The 19,418-nt window shown below is 31.3% G+C and overlaps 1 protein-coding gene across 1 annotated transcript; it reads right to left on the bottom strand.

Annotated features, from left to right (window-relative positions):
• Positions 1-860: 860 nt before the first annotated feature.
• On the bottom strand, positions 861-9,662 carry LOC112701562 (inositol oxygenase 2-like). Its single transcript, XM_025752305.2, has 8 exons — positions 9,467-9,662; positions 9,014-9,073; positions 8,848-8,900; positions 8,632-8,754; positions 8,260-8,329; positions 1,285-1,363; positions 987-1,068; positions 861-887 (listed from the first exon to the last, which is right to left on the bottom strand). Exons 1-8 carry the CDS (start codon positions 9,660-9,662, stop codon positions 861-863), a joined length of 690 nt encoding a protein of 229 aa, XP_025608090.2.
• Positions 9,663-19,418: the final 9,756 nt, after the last annotated feature.

The following is a 19,418-nucleotide window of genomic DNA, read 5'->3' as shown; positions in this document are numbered from 1 at the left end:
GGATAGGAGGGCCCAAGAAATAAAATACAGGCCTAAGCGGCTAAATCAAGTTGTCCCCTAACCATGTGCTTGTGGCATGCAGGTCCAAGTGAAAAGCTTGAGACTGAGTGGTTAAAGTCGTGATCCAAAGCAAAAAGAGTGTGCTTAAGAGCTCTGGACACCTCTAACTGGGGGCTTTAGCAAAGCTGAGTCATAATCTGAAAAGGTTCACCCAGTCATGTGTCTGTGGCATTTATGTATCCGGTGGTAATACTGGAAAACAAAGTGCTTAGGGCCACGGCCAAGACTCATAAAAGTAGCTGTGTTCAAGAATCAACATACTTAACTAGGAAAATTAATAACACTATCTGAACTCTGAATTCCTATAGATGTCAATCATTCTAAACTTCAAAGGATAAAGTGAGATGACAAAACTATTCAGAAACAAAAAGCTACAAGTCCCGCTCATCTAATTAGAACTAATATTCATTGATATTTTGGGATTTATAGTATATTCTCTTCTTTTTATCCTATTTGATTTTCAGTTGCTTGGGGACAAGCAACAATTTAAGTTTGGTGTTGTGATGAGCGGATAATTCGGTTCTCGCAACCTTCGTACAAATATTAAAATATTAAAATTAGGAATAGAAACTGCGAACGAACGTTTGAAAGAAATATTTAGTAGTATATATTTATTTGTTTGCAATATACAAATACATAATGCATTTATTACATGAATTTACATCCTTGCAAATGCAACTTAAAAAGACAAGAAATGCAACGGATTGATCAACTAAAAATAAATTATGTAACATGCTTGCCAGGAAGAAACAACTCAACTCTCTGCACACCATTCTATATATATTCTAAGGCTTCACCATTCACCATTTAAGCTTTGCCGGAAAATACTGCAAAACATGTCATAATAAAAGAATAAGAACCCCAAATTGTTAAACTAAAACACAGAATATTAAATTAAGAAAAAAAATTATAAAATTTGGTCTCACCTTCTCAATGAGGGATTGATAGTATGGCTTAACTTTTTCAACGTCAACTAACACTTTACTCTTGCTATACAGATCATATTTGCTACACAAAAATACGAGTGATATATGAGAAATATTATAGCTCAATATTTTGGATCATATTTATGATTTATAATTTAGTATTTATAGTTTAATGTTGGCTAAATGTTAATAAAAAATAATAAATTTTGTTCCTCATATAATATTGCTCGTGATATAATTAACAAGAAGCATAAGAATATGTAAAAAAAAGATACATTTAAGTTAAACACAAACTTACTTGAAAATATGGAGCCATTTTAGGTTCTCACGATCTTCGTCATTCATGAGATGAGAGTATGCACCTTCCTTATGTAAAGCTGCAATACAAGATTATACATCATTATGATAAATTTTTATAGATGGATATATAGCGCATGATGAAAAAACTTACGATAGAAAGAATGATATCTCATGATGAATAATCCTGCTAAAGGTAGAGTGCAACCATTTTCCTTAGCAACCTAAAGATACAAAAGTGTGCTATTTAGCAAATCCAAAGATCAAATAATACATAAAAGAGCAAATATTTTTTATTTTTTATTAAGATACGATTAGAAGCCTTCAGCAGGTAAATATTTCACAGACGTCTAGAAGAACAGAAGTACCTTCCTCTTTTCACTTGTCATTCTCCTAAGAATCTGCCAGAGTTTTAAACAAAATGTAACATTTCTAACAATTTGAAAAGTATGAAAATGTTGGCAGCATCTCTATGCAAATGCTATATTGCAAGGCTTTGTTATCTGAAAACAAAAGGCATATCGAGAATGTTAGGAAAAAACATTTGAATCGTTATAGGAAGAAACATCTATTTGTACAAAAAAAACATCTGAAACCTATAAAAAACATCCAATAACTCAAAAGAAACATCCCAAAACCTATGAAATAACATTCGATAACTCAAAATTGAAATATCCAAAACTATAAAAAAATTATTTACAAAGAAATAAACATCCAGAAAGGCAATTAAATCTTTTAATTTTAAGAGCAACTAACATCAAAATCTCATAAAAGTAACAAAAAAGGAGGAAATTGGGGCATTAATTCTCGAGAGAATTTTTCACTCTCAAAAAAATTATATTTAGAAGTGAAAACAAACAAAGTATGGGCAAAGAGAAGAATGAAATACTTTCTTATTTAGTAGTTGATCCTTGAATTCTGACATTCTACAAACCATTTATTGATTAAGATCGGTAGTACTACTTACACTTGCTGAGGCAATAGTCCAATCTATCTTGAATCCATGTTCTTTAGGCTTTGGTTTCATTTGTTTTTGAGAAGCACTTCCCTGAATCATAAGTCAAAACTATAAGAACATCTACTCACATGGTGCAACGAAAGAAGAAAATAGAATGGACAATAGAGGAATAAAGCAAACCTTCATGGCATCTATCTGCATTTTACTATAAAAAAACATCCAAAACCTATGAAAGAAATATCCAGTAACACACAGAGAAACATCCTCAAGCTGATTAAACAACAAATCCGATAATGTGAAAAGAAACATCATCCGAAACCCTGTAAAAGAAACATCCAAAAAATCAATTCATGCTTCTAATTTTAAGAGAACCTAACATCAAAATCTAGTAAAAATAACCAAAACCTTCTATAATGATTATCCAGTTTTAAATGAAAGCAAGAACTGAATTTAAAAAAATGAAAACAACCAAATTCACAGAGGAATGGCGTAGATAATACATGTAGTCACAAGGAAATATCTGTAACCCATGCCAATGTAACATCCAAAATTGAGGATAAGTCAATTTAATGTTCCCTCCAAAAAAATTAAAAAAGAAACGGACACAAGCAATGTTACCTTGTCTATAGATCCCTTGCAATCGGTGAGGAAGGAATTTTTGTTCACCTTTCAAAGCGTCCGAGGCATGGAGGTGAGGGCCAACGCTAGTGTGGATGGCTTGAGTGTGGATAGAACTGCAAAAGCAGAGGATGTGAGCGATGAATGGGAATGAGAGTTGCGAGTGGCAAGGATGCCACAGGCAAGCATCATGGGTGCGAATGGCACGGATCAAACGGCGGTGCGACAGGAGAGTGGCAATGATGCGAGAGTGCTACACAAACGATGAGTGATGGGACGCAAGAGGGTAAAGCAGAGGTGTGATACTGGCTGTCTTTCTTGCTTGAACGATGAATGAGGCGGCGGAGAAGGATGCAAGGACGACCGACAATGGCCCGCGAGGACGATGCAGCTGCGGCACTACGGCAGCACGATGAAACCACGACAGCGTGGGACATTGGGGAGAGGGAAGCACAACGTTGATTATTGGGAGAGAGGGATTATGATTTGTGATTTTGTGTGGTGAATGAGAGTGAAATTGGAATTAGGGTCATTTTTGTGTAAATTTTTTTTGAAAAATTGAAAATTATAAGGGAGTTAGCTGAGTTGGCTTATAATATAGTTGATCCCCTATAGTTTTTCTATGATAAATAGTCGAGATAATACTCAATTTGGTCCCTAAACTTGCATTGTATGCAAACTTCAATTTGGTTCTTAAAATTTCAATTGCTTCTATTTAGTCTCTAAACTTTGGAAACATGACTAATGTTAGCCCTTAAAATAATTTTGAGTAAATTACCAATAATGCCTCCGAATTTGTAAAACGCTGACAATAATAACCCTAATATTTGTTAACGACAATTATACCCTCGAAAAATTTAAAAACGCTACAAATCTGCCCAATTGTAAGGAGAACCCTTCTCCGTTAAACTGAACTTGGTCATATGGCAGACGAAATTTTAACGTGACATCCGTTAAGGGCTTCAATCCTATTTCTGCTGTATTTCTAATTCATGAAATCCTAATTGCCCAATTCAAATTAAATGACCAAATTAACCTTAAATGAAATGCCATATTTAACTATGACTATTTAGGATGCGCGAAACTGAAGAGTTTCTTGGTGGTGGTCTCTATTTGTCTCCGTCTCTTGTGTCTTTGTATTTGTCTCTTGGAATCGGTAACATCACATGCAGTCTCACGTTTGGCATTGATACTCAGTGAAGAAATCTCCATCGAACAACCAAGATTTGGGTAAGCATTTTATGTTTCCGTTGCCACTTTCTACAAGTGCAAGTCCTTGGTTGTTTGATGGAGATTTCTTCACTGGGTATCAATGCCAAACGTGAGACTACATGTGACGTTACCAATTCCAAAGGACGAATACAAAGACACAAGAGACGAAGACAAACAGAGACCACCACCAAGAAACTCTTCAGTTTCGCGCGTCCTAAATATTCATAGTTAAATATGGTGTTTTATTTAAGGTTAATTTAGTCATTTAATTTGAATTGGGCAATTAAAGTTTCATGAATTAGGAATACAACAAAAATGGGATTAAAGTCCTTAACGAATGTCATGTTGGAATTTCGTCTGCCACATCACCAAGTTCTGTTTAATAGAGAAGGGTTCTCCTCACGGTTGGGAAGATTTGTAGCGTTTTTAAAATTTTTGAGGGTATAATTGTCGTTAACAAATATTAAGGTTGTTATTGTCAGCGTTTTACAAATTTGGGAGCATAATTGGTAATTTACTCAATAATTTTTGATGCACAGACGTTAATAGAACACTGATGTGGACAGTTGAATGGCACGTTGGATTCTATAAAACGATATCATTTTGATTTTAACACTCGAGCAGTTCAAAAAAAACATCGTAAGTAGTGTTTATTGAAATTTGTCCTCACAAAGCAAGTGATACGTCATCGTTTTTTGACTATTTAAATATCAAAATTAAAACTGCATCATTTTACAGGTTTTAACGTAGTATGTGACCGTCCATGTCAATACTTTATTAATATTTGTGTGTCAAAAATTATCCTAATGACTAATGACAATCAGTTTGTAAAGTTTAAGAAATAAATAAAAGCAACTCAAAACTCCAAAAACTAAATTAAATTCACGTGTTTTATTATTTTTGGAGATAAATGTTAAAATGATGTATTTCCAACATATCATTAACACAATCATTCAAGACTCATCGTCTTTCCTTACTAAAGTCTCTTACTTTATCCCATTCACCCACATAATGTGTTATCAAATATAATAAGTAGCAATAATAATAAAATAAAGTAGCAGAAGAGAAGAGATAGAAAGAACTAGAGAACTTGCATTATTGATAATTTTATTAATTTTATTGGTATGTTACTGAAAGCATCCAAAAGGCTTATTTATATAAGGATAAAGTACTAAATTAGTCTCCTATGTTTAGGCGTAATTCTGTTTTGATTCTTAATGTTTAAAGTATCATATTTGAATCCAAAAAAGTTTCATTTAGCTTCAATGTAATCCCATCGTGAGGTCAAAGTTAAATAATTAACGGAATGTCCTACATGACAGTAGTACAAGAACAAGGTCGATAATTTGGAGAACAAGTATAAGTTCCAAAGGTACAAAATTAACCATGGATGTATCAATATATTTATTTATCATTCTCCTTAGTTCTATAGAGAACATTTCATTTAGATTGTAATAAAAATGATAAATAAATGTATTAATTCATTGACAGTTGATTTTGTGCCTTTGAAACTTGTACTTGTTCTCCAAATTATCGACTTTGTTGTTGTGTTGCTGTTCTGTAGGACATTTCGCTAATTATTTAACTTTGACCTCACGGTGGGACTACATTAAAGCTAAAATGAAACTTTTTTTAATTCAAATAGGACACTTTGAACCTTAAAGACTAAAATAGGATTACGCCCAAATATAAGGCGGTAAGGGATCAATTTAGTACTTTATCCTTTATATAAATATGAATCAAATCAAATAATTAATAGATTTATAAATTATTTTATTTAATAAAATCTTAACTAATTAGTAAATGATAATGACATTCATATTTAAATATTTACAAAAACTATTTATTCTATAGTAAGCAAATTAAAAATAAAATCAAAACAAAAGAAGAAATAGAAACCTCTTCTTTCCAAAATTGTCCATAGAAAACAATGTAAAAATTTTCAATTTTTTTAATTTTACATTATGAAAATGATTTTCGTTTTCATTTACTTTTAATATTGATTCGTTCCTTTCTAAAATGCCATAACGCATAAATACATTGTACAAATCTATGTTTTGAATATTGGACCAGATCGACCGATTCGATCAGGTTAATCAGAAATTGGTCTTTTGGCCGATTCAGTTGATGCCTAAAATTGTCCTAAAAAACCAATAAATTAGACAAACTAACAGTTAACTGGTGAACTGACGGAATTGGTTAGGTTTTTTAGGTTATCGGTTCTCTCTCTGACTCTCTGAGGACCCAACCCTAACCCCCTTTCTCACTGGTCGTCTTCTCCATCACCAATCTCATGTCCACCACTATCTCACCACTGCTGTTGCATCTGCTCCAGTCGTCATCCCACTTCTTGCCGTTCATCTCCTCCATCGGAACATGTCTCGCGTTGCTGCTCGTCTCTTCTATCTCGGCCTTCATCTTCTCCTCGACGGTGCTAGAAGTCGTGCTCGAAGCTGTTGGCATCGCAGTCTCCGTCTCGTCAAGCCAGTATTTGTCGTCGTCGTTGTCGGCCCTAAAATCACTATCTCTGTCCCCACATCAAGCCTCTATCTTCAAGCCCCTTCTCTTTCTGTCTGAGGTCACATCCTTCCTCCCTCGCCGTCACTTCCCTTCCTCCCTCGCTCCCGGTAAGCACTACTGCTTCAATTTGTGTTGTTGCTGATTTTCTGAGTGTTGTAATTTTGTTAATTTTGTATTCTGGGGTAGGATTGTTGCTGATATGATTTTGAATTTAGTTTTGATTTTTTTTGTTTATTTTTTGTTTTTGGATTTTCTGGGCTTTGGATACTGAGTTTTTTGTTTTTGGATTCTAAGTTTTTGCTGTTGAATACTTAATTAAAGGTTGTCGTTAAAATTTGTTGTAATCCTAAATTTTGTTGTTGATGATTTGAGTTTTTATATAAGTTTGTATTTGTCATTGTTTTTGATTATTTGATTATTAGAAATTATTATTGAAATTTTTTTATTCTAAATTTTTGTTGCTGATGTGATGTGTATTATTGATTAGTTCATTACTGATTACTTTATTAGAACTTAAAGTTATTTAGAATTTTTTATTTTGTAAATTTTTAATGATAAAATATGAACAAGTTATTAGGTAAAATTATAAAATTTTAAATTTTATTAGTTAATAAATTATTAAATTTAAATATTTAAAATTTGTATATTAAATTTTTAATAAATTTATTTTAAATTAAACCAGTTAAATCCGAGTTAAACTTTTAAATCATTGAACCAGTCACTCTACCAATTTATTGACCGATTCGATTCTCACAACCTTGGTACAAATATTAAATTCCAATTTGCATTGTTTTCATAGTATGAGACAGTAAATTCCCTCTCTTATCCGTAGTGCAAAATATTAAAATTAGGAATAGAAACTGCGAACGAACGCTTGAAAGAAATATTTAGTAGTATATATTTATTTGTTTGCAATATACAAATACATAATGCATTTATTACATGAATTTACATCCTTGCAAATGCAACTTAAAAAGACAAGAAATGCAATGGATTGATCAACTAAAAATAAATTATGTAACATGCTTGCCAGGGAGAAACAACTCAACTCTCTGCACACCATTCTATATATATTGCGAGGCTTCACCATTCACCATTTAAGCTTTGCCGGAAAATACTGCAAAACATGTCATAATAAAAGAATAAGAACCCCAAATTGTTAAACTAAAACACAGAATATTAAATTAAGAAAAAAACTATAAAATTTGGTCTCACCTTCTCAATGAGGGATTGATAGTATGGCTTAACTTTTTCAACGTCAACTAACACTTTACTCTTGCTATACAGATCATATTTGCTACACAAAATTACGAGTGATATATGAGAAATATTAGAGCTCAATATTTTGGATCATATTTATGATTTATAATTTAGTATTTATAGTTTAATGTTAGTTAAATGTTAATAAAAATTAATAAATTTTGTTACTCATATGATATTGTTCGTGATATAATTAACAAGAAGCATAAGAATATGTGAAAAAAAAAGATACATTTTAGTTAAACACGAACTTACTTAAAAATATGGAGCCATTTTAGGTTCTCACGATCTTTGTCATTCATGAGATGAGAGTATGCACCTTCCTTATGTAAAGCTGCAATACAAGATTATACATCATTATGCAAAATTTTTATAGATGGATATATAGCGCATGATAAAAAAGCTTACGATAGAAAGAATGATATCTGATGATGAATAATCCTGCTGAAGGTAGAGTGCAACCATTTTCCTTAGCAACCTAAAGATACAAAAGTGTGCTATTTAGCAAATCCAAAGTTCAAATAATACATAAGAGAGCAAATTAAATTATTATCAAAATGACATATAATAATGTTTGGAATTTTTTTCAATTTTTTAATTATTTTATTTATTTTAAATTCTAAACCTAAATCATAGATCCTAAAATATAAATCTTAAATCATAAATATTCCAAAAAAGAAGAATTTTTAAAATAAAACTAATATTTTTTTCAATTGAAAATAAATATATATAATCATTGAAAATCATTGTGTTTATGTAAAGTACTGAATATAGACTTACCAAATACATATAGTCATCATGTCCCCATGACATCATTACATTTTCAAGTCCACATCCATTGGTGTAGATTCCATCCTTAGTGTTATAAGCAGGGTTTTTTATATCCGGGTTTTCCTTAAAAAACTACAACGTGAAAGAAACTTTAATTAGTTGCTAATTTAAGATAAGAAACTCATCAAACCATTAAAAGTTATGTATAATAAACAACTTGTTTACCTTGTGGTGAATGTTTGCTTCGTCAAAAGCACAACCAACAGGAAATGTATCTCCTTCAAATATGTATTTGTTATAATCGTTTAGTTGAATGTTGAATTTAAAGTTACACTAATTAATAGGAATGAAAAAATTAATTATGTAAATATGGTTGAGTGAAAGTTCTCACCAACAACCGCCCATTGAGGAAGCTCTCCGAATTGAGGAAGAAGAAGAATCTTTCCAAGATCTAAAATAAGTCAACACATACAATCATTTGTTAACTCCTCATCATAATCTAAGATATGTTGTGTCTCTCAATAAATAAAAGACGTTTAGGTTTCATCATATTAAATAAAATAAGAATATTATGATTATGATAAAGTCTTTCTTCTTTTTTTTCCATAGTTTTCACAATTTGGTAGGTCAAGGATTAATTTACTATAGATTAAACCTTTATTTAAGAGTATGTCACTAGCCAATAAATTATTACATATATAAAATGGGATTTGAACTTCTACTACATTTTTAGGCAGACAAAAAAGTTGATCATTTTACTAATTTAAGTTGGTTTATAATCTATTAAGTAGTTTAGTTTCTCTTTTAGACAAGCTTTATGTATACTAAAGGAATATGCATATACCATGAATGAGTGCGGTCAAATGCAACCAATCTTCATTAGGATAGTCTTTTCTAATGGCTTCAGCAGATTGCAACAAATGTTGAATTTGAGGTTCATCCAAATCAGGATCACTATCGTCCACTACTTGATTTAGCAGCTCACAACATTCCCATATGCTCATTTCTGCTCTATTCAATTTTTCATAGTTCTCCCTCATTTTCTTCACCTGTTATAGCATTATATATTTATGAGTCCGATGACATTGCTTAGAAAGCATAGATAGATAAATGATTTTGAATAAAAAAAAGTTTGCTTACAAAGTCATATGTTTGGTTTATGTGCTGCAATCTATAGAATTCTTCTACACCTTTTTGTCTTTCACTTTCAACATCATAAGCCCTGCCAAACCCCATAAAACATAAGCTCTAAAACATAAACCTTCATTCATGATCATTACACCAAATCTTACATATAGAGGGAATTTTTTACGACAATTTTTTAAAACCGTCACTAAATTTTATTTAATGAAGGTTGATGCGACGGATATCTGTGAAAACATTTCAAAACTGCCGCAATATTTCAGCTTTGGTGTAGTGGATCAATAATTAAAGATGAATGAGAGAATCTAAAATGAAGTTGATACCTAAAAGAGTGGCCAAATGAATTAATTTCTGGTGCTGTAAATCCATTATGTGACACGCCGTTCAACGTAACCTCGTTTGTATCCTTAGTGACATGATTGTGCACATTCTTCTCATCAAATTGTGACCCTAAAAACATGTCACAATGTTACAAACGCTACTTCTGAATGAATAGAAACCGAATAGAAATAATAAAATAAAGGCTATGTGAAGAAGAAAATTTAATCATACCAAGGGCAGATTGGTCAACTAGGGTAGTAGCCATTTTGTTGTAATTAAAGACAAAATGTACTGGAGAAAATTATTAAAAAGCAATAGGTAAAGAAAAAGAAATTTCGAATGAAACTGCTATGCCAAAATCCTTAGACGACAAGGGTTTATATACTTCAACAAAAAGTCCTTGATGGAAAATTTGGAATCTTTAAGTCCTCAACGAAAAAAAAAAGATATGGATAACAAATTTAGAATCATACTATTCTAAGTAACTTGTAATCTTGATCCGACTCAAGATTGTTAATGTCAACGTCAGCATGTGGTGTCTATCATCTTAAAATTTATTTATTACCAATTATAAGTTGTACTATATGCTAAAAAGAGTTGAATTTTCAAATTTTTAACAATCTGTATACCGGGATCTTTATCAACACGAGTGACAACTCACATATTAGCCGTAAAATTAACCACACGCACTCAAATCAATATTAAAATATAAAAAATACATTAAAATAAAGTTATATATATAAATATAATTAATGTATTTTATAAAAATATGAGAATGTATTATATTAACTGATATTATTAAAATGTGTTTAATAAATAGTATATAAATAATATATTTATTCATTATATTTATATTCATTGTCTTCAATTTAAAATATACCAAATAAATAAATAAAAATAATTAAATTTCACATAACTATAACAAATATAACATAACTTAAAAAATCGTATACAAGAAATACCATTTTAAAAATGGAATCACATAATTATTGCATGCCAATTGAGAAACTTAAGATTAAAAGCTAATTATTTTAACATTACTATATTATTATTATTATTATTATTTTGTAATATTAAAATTGAGTTTCTTCAATTAACAGCATAACTGATATGGTATATTTTTTTAAGATATTTTTCAATTTATTTAATTTGATTCATTTAAATACGTTAATTAATTATTTATTTATTTAATTTGATTGAGATAAAATATTTAATATTTTGTTTGACCACATTAACTATAACTAATAAATTATATTAATTATTTGATCTAATTGGATTAAATAAATTGATTTTGTTTTAATTTACATTCATTTTTTTATATATATATTTTGATTAATGGTTTTTAAGAGTGTCATAATTAATCATTTATTTGATTTGATTGAGATAGATATTAAATTATTTAATATTTTATTTGACTATATTACTATAACTAATCAATTATATTAATTATTTAATTTGACTTAAATAAATAAATAAATTTTATTTTAATTTGTATTAATTTTTTCATCTTATGTATTTTGATTATTAGTTTTTAAAAATGTTATAATTTTTACATGGCATATTTGTAAGATGTGTTTTATTTATTTAACTTATTTTATTGAGCCAAAGATTCGTACTTAATTTATTATATCAATTATTTAATTTAGTTAATTCAATTTATTGTCACGTTAATATTTTGTTATTTATCAAAAGTTTTTCTTTATTTCTCTCAATTTTTAGATTTTTATTCATTTTTTATATTTCTCTTTTATTTTAACATCAAATCTAATATTTTTATTAATATTTTCTTGTAATTTATTGTCTAATAGTTATATGTCCACCATCAATTATATGGTCGCAAATATTTCTTCAATTTATTAAAAAAACACAATTTTATTTCTTTTTTTTCTTTACCTATTTCTGTATTTCATAACTTATTCAGGTAAAAGGTCATATATGCTAGAAGAGAATCTCATTCTTTTACCAATAGTTATTTCATTCGGTAATACTTTTTTTTCCTTCTATGATGCAATATTTCTACCTTTTTTATAAACTATAAAATATTATTATTTGTTATTGTGCTCTATTTTTTTTCCTATTTATTTATGTTTTTATAAATTTTTATTGTGAATTTTATCATTTTTATCTCATACAAATTAATTTATCATAACTCTTTATATATGTTGAGTCTTTTCAATATTTAAATTATATTTTTTACGTGTTTAATTTTATTTCTAATTTGGGAGATTTAGTGATAAAATAATATTAATATACTGTTTTGTATTTTCTTCTTTGTATTTTTTACTTACCTCCCTTTTTATAGGAATTATGGCTAATTATATATAATGATATTTATGTATAAAAGATAAATATAAATTATATCTTATATTCTCTTAGTAAAATTTTTATTGTATACTTTGAAATAGAAAAAATATTATAAATTACTTTGGACCAACATCTCTGTCATCATTATTATAAGATATTCAATAATAAAGAAAAAAAGAAAAAAAATAGAATAAGAAAGAAGAGTAGTTGTATTAGGAATCAATGAGAAACTGTATTGAATGATAAGAGTGTTTTACACATTATAGTTGCTGCTATATATAGATATGTTAGTTAGCATTCTAACTGCCTTGTTGTACCATACTTCTATATATATAGGACTAGCAATGGGTAGGGTAGGATCCTAACCCTATTCGCAAATTGAAAACTTTTTTAAAATTTTACCCTACTTTACTTGTGGGTTAAGAATTTCTCAACCTTAATCCTATCCGCACCCTAAAATTCTGAACCCTACCTTACCCGCAGAAAAATAAAAAGTTTTTAAACAAATATAAAATTTAGTCATTCTAAATTTCATACATATTAATAAAATAGAAAATAAAAAACTAAGTTCAAATTAAAATTAAAAACAATAAATCTTTAAAGAAATTCAACATAAAATTACAAATAATATAATCATCAACTAGTTTAATAGTTATTTTAAATTCTTATAAAAAGAAGATTGTGAGTTCAACACTCACTTTCTTCACTACATGCGTAACTTTTACATATATATTATATAATATATTAGGGGTGTGGATAGGGTAGGATAGGGTATACATGAACCCGTACTCTACCTTACTCACAGGCAAACTCGCACCACACCCTATCCTACCCGCAACGGGGCGGGTAGACCACCCTACCCAAACTGTTCAGGTTAGGTATCCACGGGTAGGATATATATTGCCAGCCCTATATATATATATAGCCTAAGATCCCCCCTCAAATTCAGGGAGGTTGTATAGACAACTTGCGTTTGTCCCTGAACTTGTCAAACAGAAATGCAATCAATGGTTTTGTTAGAATATCTAGAACTTACTTAGTGCCTGGAACATGTGCTACAGCAACAATAGCTTGCATTACTTGATCCCTTAAAAAAAATAAGTTTAGCTCAAAAGTGTTTGGTCCTATCATGAAGAATTAAATTGTAAGCTATAAGGATAGTAGACATATTGTCACAAAAAATAATAGGGAAAGTGGTGCTTGATTGATGAAATTCTGACAGTAACATTTGAATCCAAATAATTATGAGAACACTGTTGTTAGAACTCTAAATTCAGCCTCTGTAGAGCTCCTAGTTACAACTGAATTCTTTGTGCATTTCCATGAAATTAAGTTCGATCCATAGTAAACACATACCCAATGATTGCACGACAATCATCTACATTTGTTGTCCAATCTGATTCTGAAAAGGAAGTTAAACGAAGTTTATTAATCTTATGAAATTGAAGAGTTAAATTATAAGTATCTGCCAAATATCTAAGAACTCATTTTGTTGTTATTCAGTGATCTTGACTTGGATTTGCCATGAATTTACTCAACTTATTTACTGAGAAGGAAATGTCTGGTCTAGTAATTATTATATACTACAATCCCCCAATGATTGATCTGCAAAGAGGGGGGTCTTCAAATGGAGTTCCTGTATTTGCAGTCAATTTAGATTTACTAACCATATGAGTAATTACTGGTTTTGCTTCTTGCATTCTAGCTCTTGTAAGAAGTTCTTTAATGTATTTATTTTGATTCAATGGGATTAAATAATCAAAGTGAACTATAGCTTCAATACCTAAAAAAAATTAACTCTCTTATGTATTTAAGAAAAAAGGTGGAATGCAATCTATTTAAGACGGTAGAAATCTTAGATTCATTACTAACATATCATCTACATAAATTAAAATATGCATTACTAAATTTAGAGTGAACCTTGTGAAGAGAGAAGGATCTGATTTGGTGCCATGTATATTATTATGAACAAAAATAGGTGGTTGGATCATGTATATTATTTCGTATAAAGTGCCATTTAAGAAGGCATTGTGAAAATCATACTGTTTTACCTTTTATCCATTAGACAAAGCTAGTTAGTATGATCCTAATTGTTACAAGTTTTATAACTGGTGAGAAGACTTGATCAAAGTCTACCCCAGCCATTTGAGTATAACCTTTAGAAAGCCTGACTTTTTGACTTGCAACTTTTCCTTGAGCATTCTTTTTTAGAGTAAAATCCATTTTGCAGCTGATGAATTTTTCATTCGTGGAAAGTTTTAGTAAGGCCCATGTCTTGTGATGCAAGAAAGCTTGATATTCAACCATCATAGCCTCTTTTCATTTTGGTAGTTTTAAAGCAATTCAAACAGACTTGAAAATTTGATGGGAACGGCCTAAATCTGCATCAGATGAAGTAACATATAGTTCCTTTAGTTGCAAGGCTCCAGTTTTAGACCTTGTCTTCATTGAATGTAAATTTTGATTTGTGGTAGGATTTAAGTTACAAGATGATGACGTAAAAGGTAAGTTGATCCCAATATTTTGAGATAGGTATTAGATTATCAGCATGTGTAGGACAAAATTGTTGTTGCTGTTGAGGTAAAGTATTTCTAAGAGATGTACTGTTATCTAAAGATGAAGAATCTGGTAGATAATTAGAATTATATGATTCTTTTGAATGGTGATTATTAGAGTAAACAAATACGTTAATATGATTATGAGGATCTATATGAGAAGGGGAGAACTAGGATAGTAGGTAAGAGTTCAGAAACAATATATGTGCTAGAAAAAAAAAAGTGATTGTCAGATTTTTTTAAATAGTGTCATAAATGAAAATTTATTCTCATGAAATATAACATCCCTAGAAATTATGAGTTTGCCATTTGCACATAAGCATTTGTAACCTTTTTTATTTGTAGAGTAACGAAGAAACAAATAAGGTTGAGATCTTAACTCAGGTTTGTGTTGATTGTAAGGTCTCATGTTAAGATAGCATAAACAACCAAACACCTTAAGAAAGCCATAGTTTAAAGCATGATGAAATAAGAGTTCATAAGGTGATTTGTTATTTATAACAACAGAAAGCATACGATTGTAATAACAATAGAGAAAGCTTCATCTAAATAGTATAAGGGAAGAAAAGTAGTAGCTGGTAGAGTTAGACCAGTCTCTACTATGTGCATATACTTCCTTTCAGCAAGGCCATTTATTTTCTTGTGGAGTATACGGACATGTAAGTCTATATATGAGCTATGCCTTCATCCCTTAAGTACTGAAAAAATTCATTTGAAAAGTGTTGAGTTTAGAGAACTAAACTATGATTAAGATGATAACTAAACATTATTTGATTAATATCAAATTGTTTGTGTAATGTTTTTTGTTTAGTGTGCAGAATTTGAATTAATCACACTGGCCCAAAAAGCATAAAAATGATCCCAAACTAAGTCAAGCCCATATACATACACAATATAACTCAAGAAGATATCTGCTATACTCACTATATCACTCATAAGAAACAAAAGCAAATGTCAAGCCCAATAAAGAAAGAAAACAAATTGGCCCATAATCAAATTTAAGCCCATACGGTGGTCCATAACCAAAACTCACTCTTCTGAACTTGAATTTCATTTCATTCAAACACTCCACACCATCGAAACCAAAACTCTCTCTTCTCTTTCTTTTACATCACATCACTCTGAAACAAAAAGAAAGAATGGAAAAGTTTTGAAGCTAGAGCAAAGGGAAGATCAAAAAGCTAGTTTCCATTTTCAAGCAAAGAAGAGAAAGTAAAGGGGCTATAGCAAAAAAGAAAGATCTAATCTAAAAATAAAATCACAAAAAAGGTGATTTCTCCATTTGTGCTTCATCAAGGAACGGTAAAGAAATCAACTTTGAACAAGCACCGAATTGAAAAATGAAGAAACTGAAGTCAATGGTGCTCTATGTTGCTTATCAAATATAAAAAATTACACTTGGGGCCAAAGCAAGGATGCATGGCTCAGATTCAATAAGCAAGATGAAAAAGGGTGAAAGAGAAGATTGAAAGTATGGTTGTATGTCACTGCTCTCTCTCTCTCTCTCTCTCTCTCTCTCTCTCTCTCTCTCTCTCTCTCTCTCTCTCTCTCTCTCTCTCTCTCTCCTCTGTGAACGCTGCTGTTGCATTCTAATCTTGGGAGAAGAAAAATCAATATGTGCTGAAGCAATGTTTCAAGCCTTGAAACTTCACTCCTTTATAATATGGGTGAATGGCCAAGGATTGGGGTAAGGAGTGAAAAGCACATAGTTTGGGTCATCATAGTTCACTGAGCCATTTTATTCTTCTCCTTCATGGCTTTTGGTGCACGAAATTGTGATCTCTAATAATGGCATTCAACTTGGTATGCGCGTTTATAACTCAGCACTTTCTTCACAACCTCGCACAACTAACCAGCAAGTGCACTGAGTCGTCCAAGTAATAAACCTTACGTGAGTAAGGGTCGATCCCACGGAAATTGTTGGTATGAAGCAAGCTATGGTCATCTTGAAAATCTCAGTCAGGAGGATAATAAATGGTTATGGAGTTTTCGAATAATAATAATAATAAATAAACAGAAAATAAAGATAGAAATACTTATGTAAATCACTGATGGGAATTTCAGATAGGCGTATGAAGATGTTGTGCTCCTTTTGAATCTCTGCTTTCCTACTGCCTTCCTTCAATCCTTCTTACTCCTTTCCATGACAAGCTGTATGTAGGGCATCACCGTTGTCAATGGCTACATCCCATCCTCTCAATGAAAATTGTCCAAATGCTCTGTCACAGCACGGCTAATCATCTGTCGATTCTCGATCATGTCGAAATAGAATCCCTTGATCCTTTTGCGTTTGTCATCACGCCCAACAATCGCGAGTTTGAAGCTCGTCACAGTCATTCAATCCCTGAATCCTACTCGGAATACCACAGACAAGGTTTAGAATTTCTGGATTCTCATGAATGCCGCCATCAATTCTAGCTTATACCACGAAGATTCTGATTAAGGAATCCAAGAGATACGCGCCCGGTCTAAGGTAGAATGGAAGTGGTTGTCAGTCACGTGTTCATAGGTGAGAATGATGATGAGTGTCACAGATCATCACATTCGTCATGGTGAAGTGCAACGAATATCTTAGAACAGGAATAAACTGAATTGAATAGAAAATAGTAGTAATTGCATTAAAACTTGAGGTACAGTAGAGCTCCACACCCTTAATCTATGGTGTGTAGAAACTCCACCGTTGAAAATACATAAGTGATGAAGGTCCAGGCATGGCCGAATGGCTAGCCCCCATGAACGTGATCAATAGTCTCCTAAGATGAATGATGGAATAAAACCGAGACCAAAGATGTCTAATACAATAGTAAAATGTCCTATTTATACTAGACTAGCTACTAGGGTTTACAAAAGTAAATAATTGATGCAGAAATCCACTTCGGGGGCCCACTTGGTGTGTGCTTGGGATGAGCTTGAGCTTTACACGTGCAGAGACTTCTTTTGGAGTTGAACGCCAAGTTGTAACATGTTTTTGGCGTTCAACTCTGGTTCGTGACGTGTTTTTGGCGTTTGACTCTAGAATGCAGCATGGAACTGGCGTTGAGCGCCAGTTTACGTCGTCTAGTCACGAATAAAGTATGGACTATTATATATTTCTGGAAAGCTCTGGATGTCTACTTTCCAACGCGGTTGAGAGCGCGCCATTTGGAGTTCTCTAGCTCCAGAAAATCTATTTCGAGTGCAGGGAGGTCAGAATCTAACAACATCAGCAGTCCTTTGTCAGCCTTCTATCAGAGTTTTGCTCAGGTCCTTCAATTTCAGCCAGAAAATACCTGAAATTATAGAAAAACACACAAACTCATAGTAAAGTCCAGAAATGTGAATTTAGCATAAAAACTAATGAAAACATCCCTAAAAGTAGCTAGATCCTACTAAAAATTACCTAAAAACAATGCCAAAAAGCGTATAAATTATCCGCTCATCACAACACCAAACTTAAATTGTTGCTTGTTCCCAAGCAACTGAAAATCAAATAGGATAAAAAGAAGAGAATATAATATAAAGCTCAAAATATCAATGAATATTAGTTCTAACTAGATGAGCGGGACTTGTAGCTTTTGCTTCTGAACAGTTTTGGCATCTCACTTTATCCATTGAAGTTTAGAATGATTAGCATCTTTAGGAACTTAGAATTTCAGATAGTGTTATTGATTCTCCTAGTTAAGTTTGTTGATTCTTGAACACAGCTACTTTTATGAGTCTTGGCCGTGGCCCTAAGCACTTTGTTTTCCAGTATTACCACCGGATACATAAATGCCACAGACACATGACTGGGTGAACCTTTTCAGATTGTGACTCAGCTTTGCTAAAGTCCCCAGTTAGAGGTGTCTAGAGCTCTTAAGCACACTCTTTTTTTGCTTTGGATCACGACTTTAACCACTCAGTCTCAAGCTTTTCACTTGGACCTGCATGCCACAAGCACATGGTTAGGGACAGCTTGATTTAGCCGCTTAGGCCTGGATTTTATTTCCTTGGGCCCTCCTATCCATTGATTCTCAAAGCCTTGGATCCATTTTACCCTTGCCTTTTGGTTTTAAGGGCTATTGGCTTTTTCTGCTTGCTTTTTCTTTTTCTTTCTATTATTTTTTTCGCCAATTTTTTTCGCAAGCTTTTGCTATTCACTGCTTTTTCTTGCTTCAAGAATCAATTTCATGCTTTTTCAGATTATCAATAGCATTTCACTTTGTTCATCATTCTTTCAAGAGCCAACAATTTTAACATTCATAAACAACAAGATAAAAAAATATGCACTGTTCAAGTATTCATTCAGAAAACAAAAAGTATTGTCACCACATCAATATAATTAAACTAAATTCAAGGATAAATTCGAAAATCATGTACTTCTTGTTCTTTTGTATTAAAAACATGTTTCATTTAATAAAGGTGAAGGATTCATGGAATTATTCATAGCTTTAAGACATAGTTACTACATACTAATGATCATGTAATAAAGACACAAACATAGATAACATAAAG

The sequence above is a fragment of the Arachis hypogaea genome, chromosome 7 (assembly GCF_003086295.3).
Source record: "Arachis hypogaea cultivar Tifrunner chromosome 7, arahy.Tifrunner.gnm2.J5K5, whole genome shotgun sequence".
NCBI classification, from domain to species: domain Eukaryota; kingdom Viridiplantae; phylum Streptophyta; class Magnoliopsida; order Fabales; family Fabaceae; genus Arachis; species Arachis hypogaea.
Note: the sequence above shows the minus strand (reverse complement) of the source record. Positions and strands in the feature narration are given on the sequence as shown.

Bases quoted from the DNA above. Each gene is read 5' to 3' on its own strand.
- LOC112701562 (XM_025752305.2), bottom strand. From the start codon at position 9,662: ATGAGGGAGAACTATGAAAAATTGAATAGAGCAGAAATGAGCATATGG. The intron at 8,901-9,013 runs GTGAGAACTTTC...ACATATTTGAAG, and splicing joins TCCTCAATGGGCGGTTGTTG to GAGATACATTTCCTGTTGGT. The intron at 1,364-8,259 runs GTAAGCTTTTTT...CTTGTATTGCAG, and splicing joins CAGATATCATTCTTTCTATC to CTTTACATAAGGAAGGTGCA.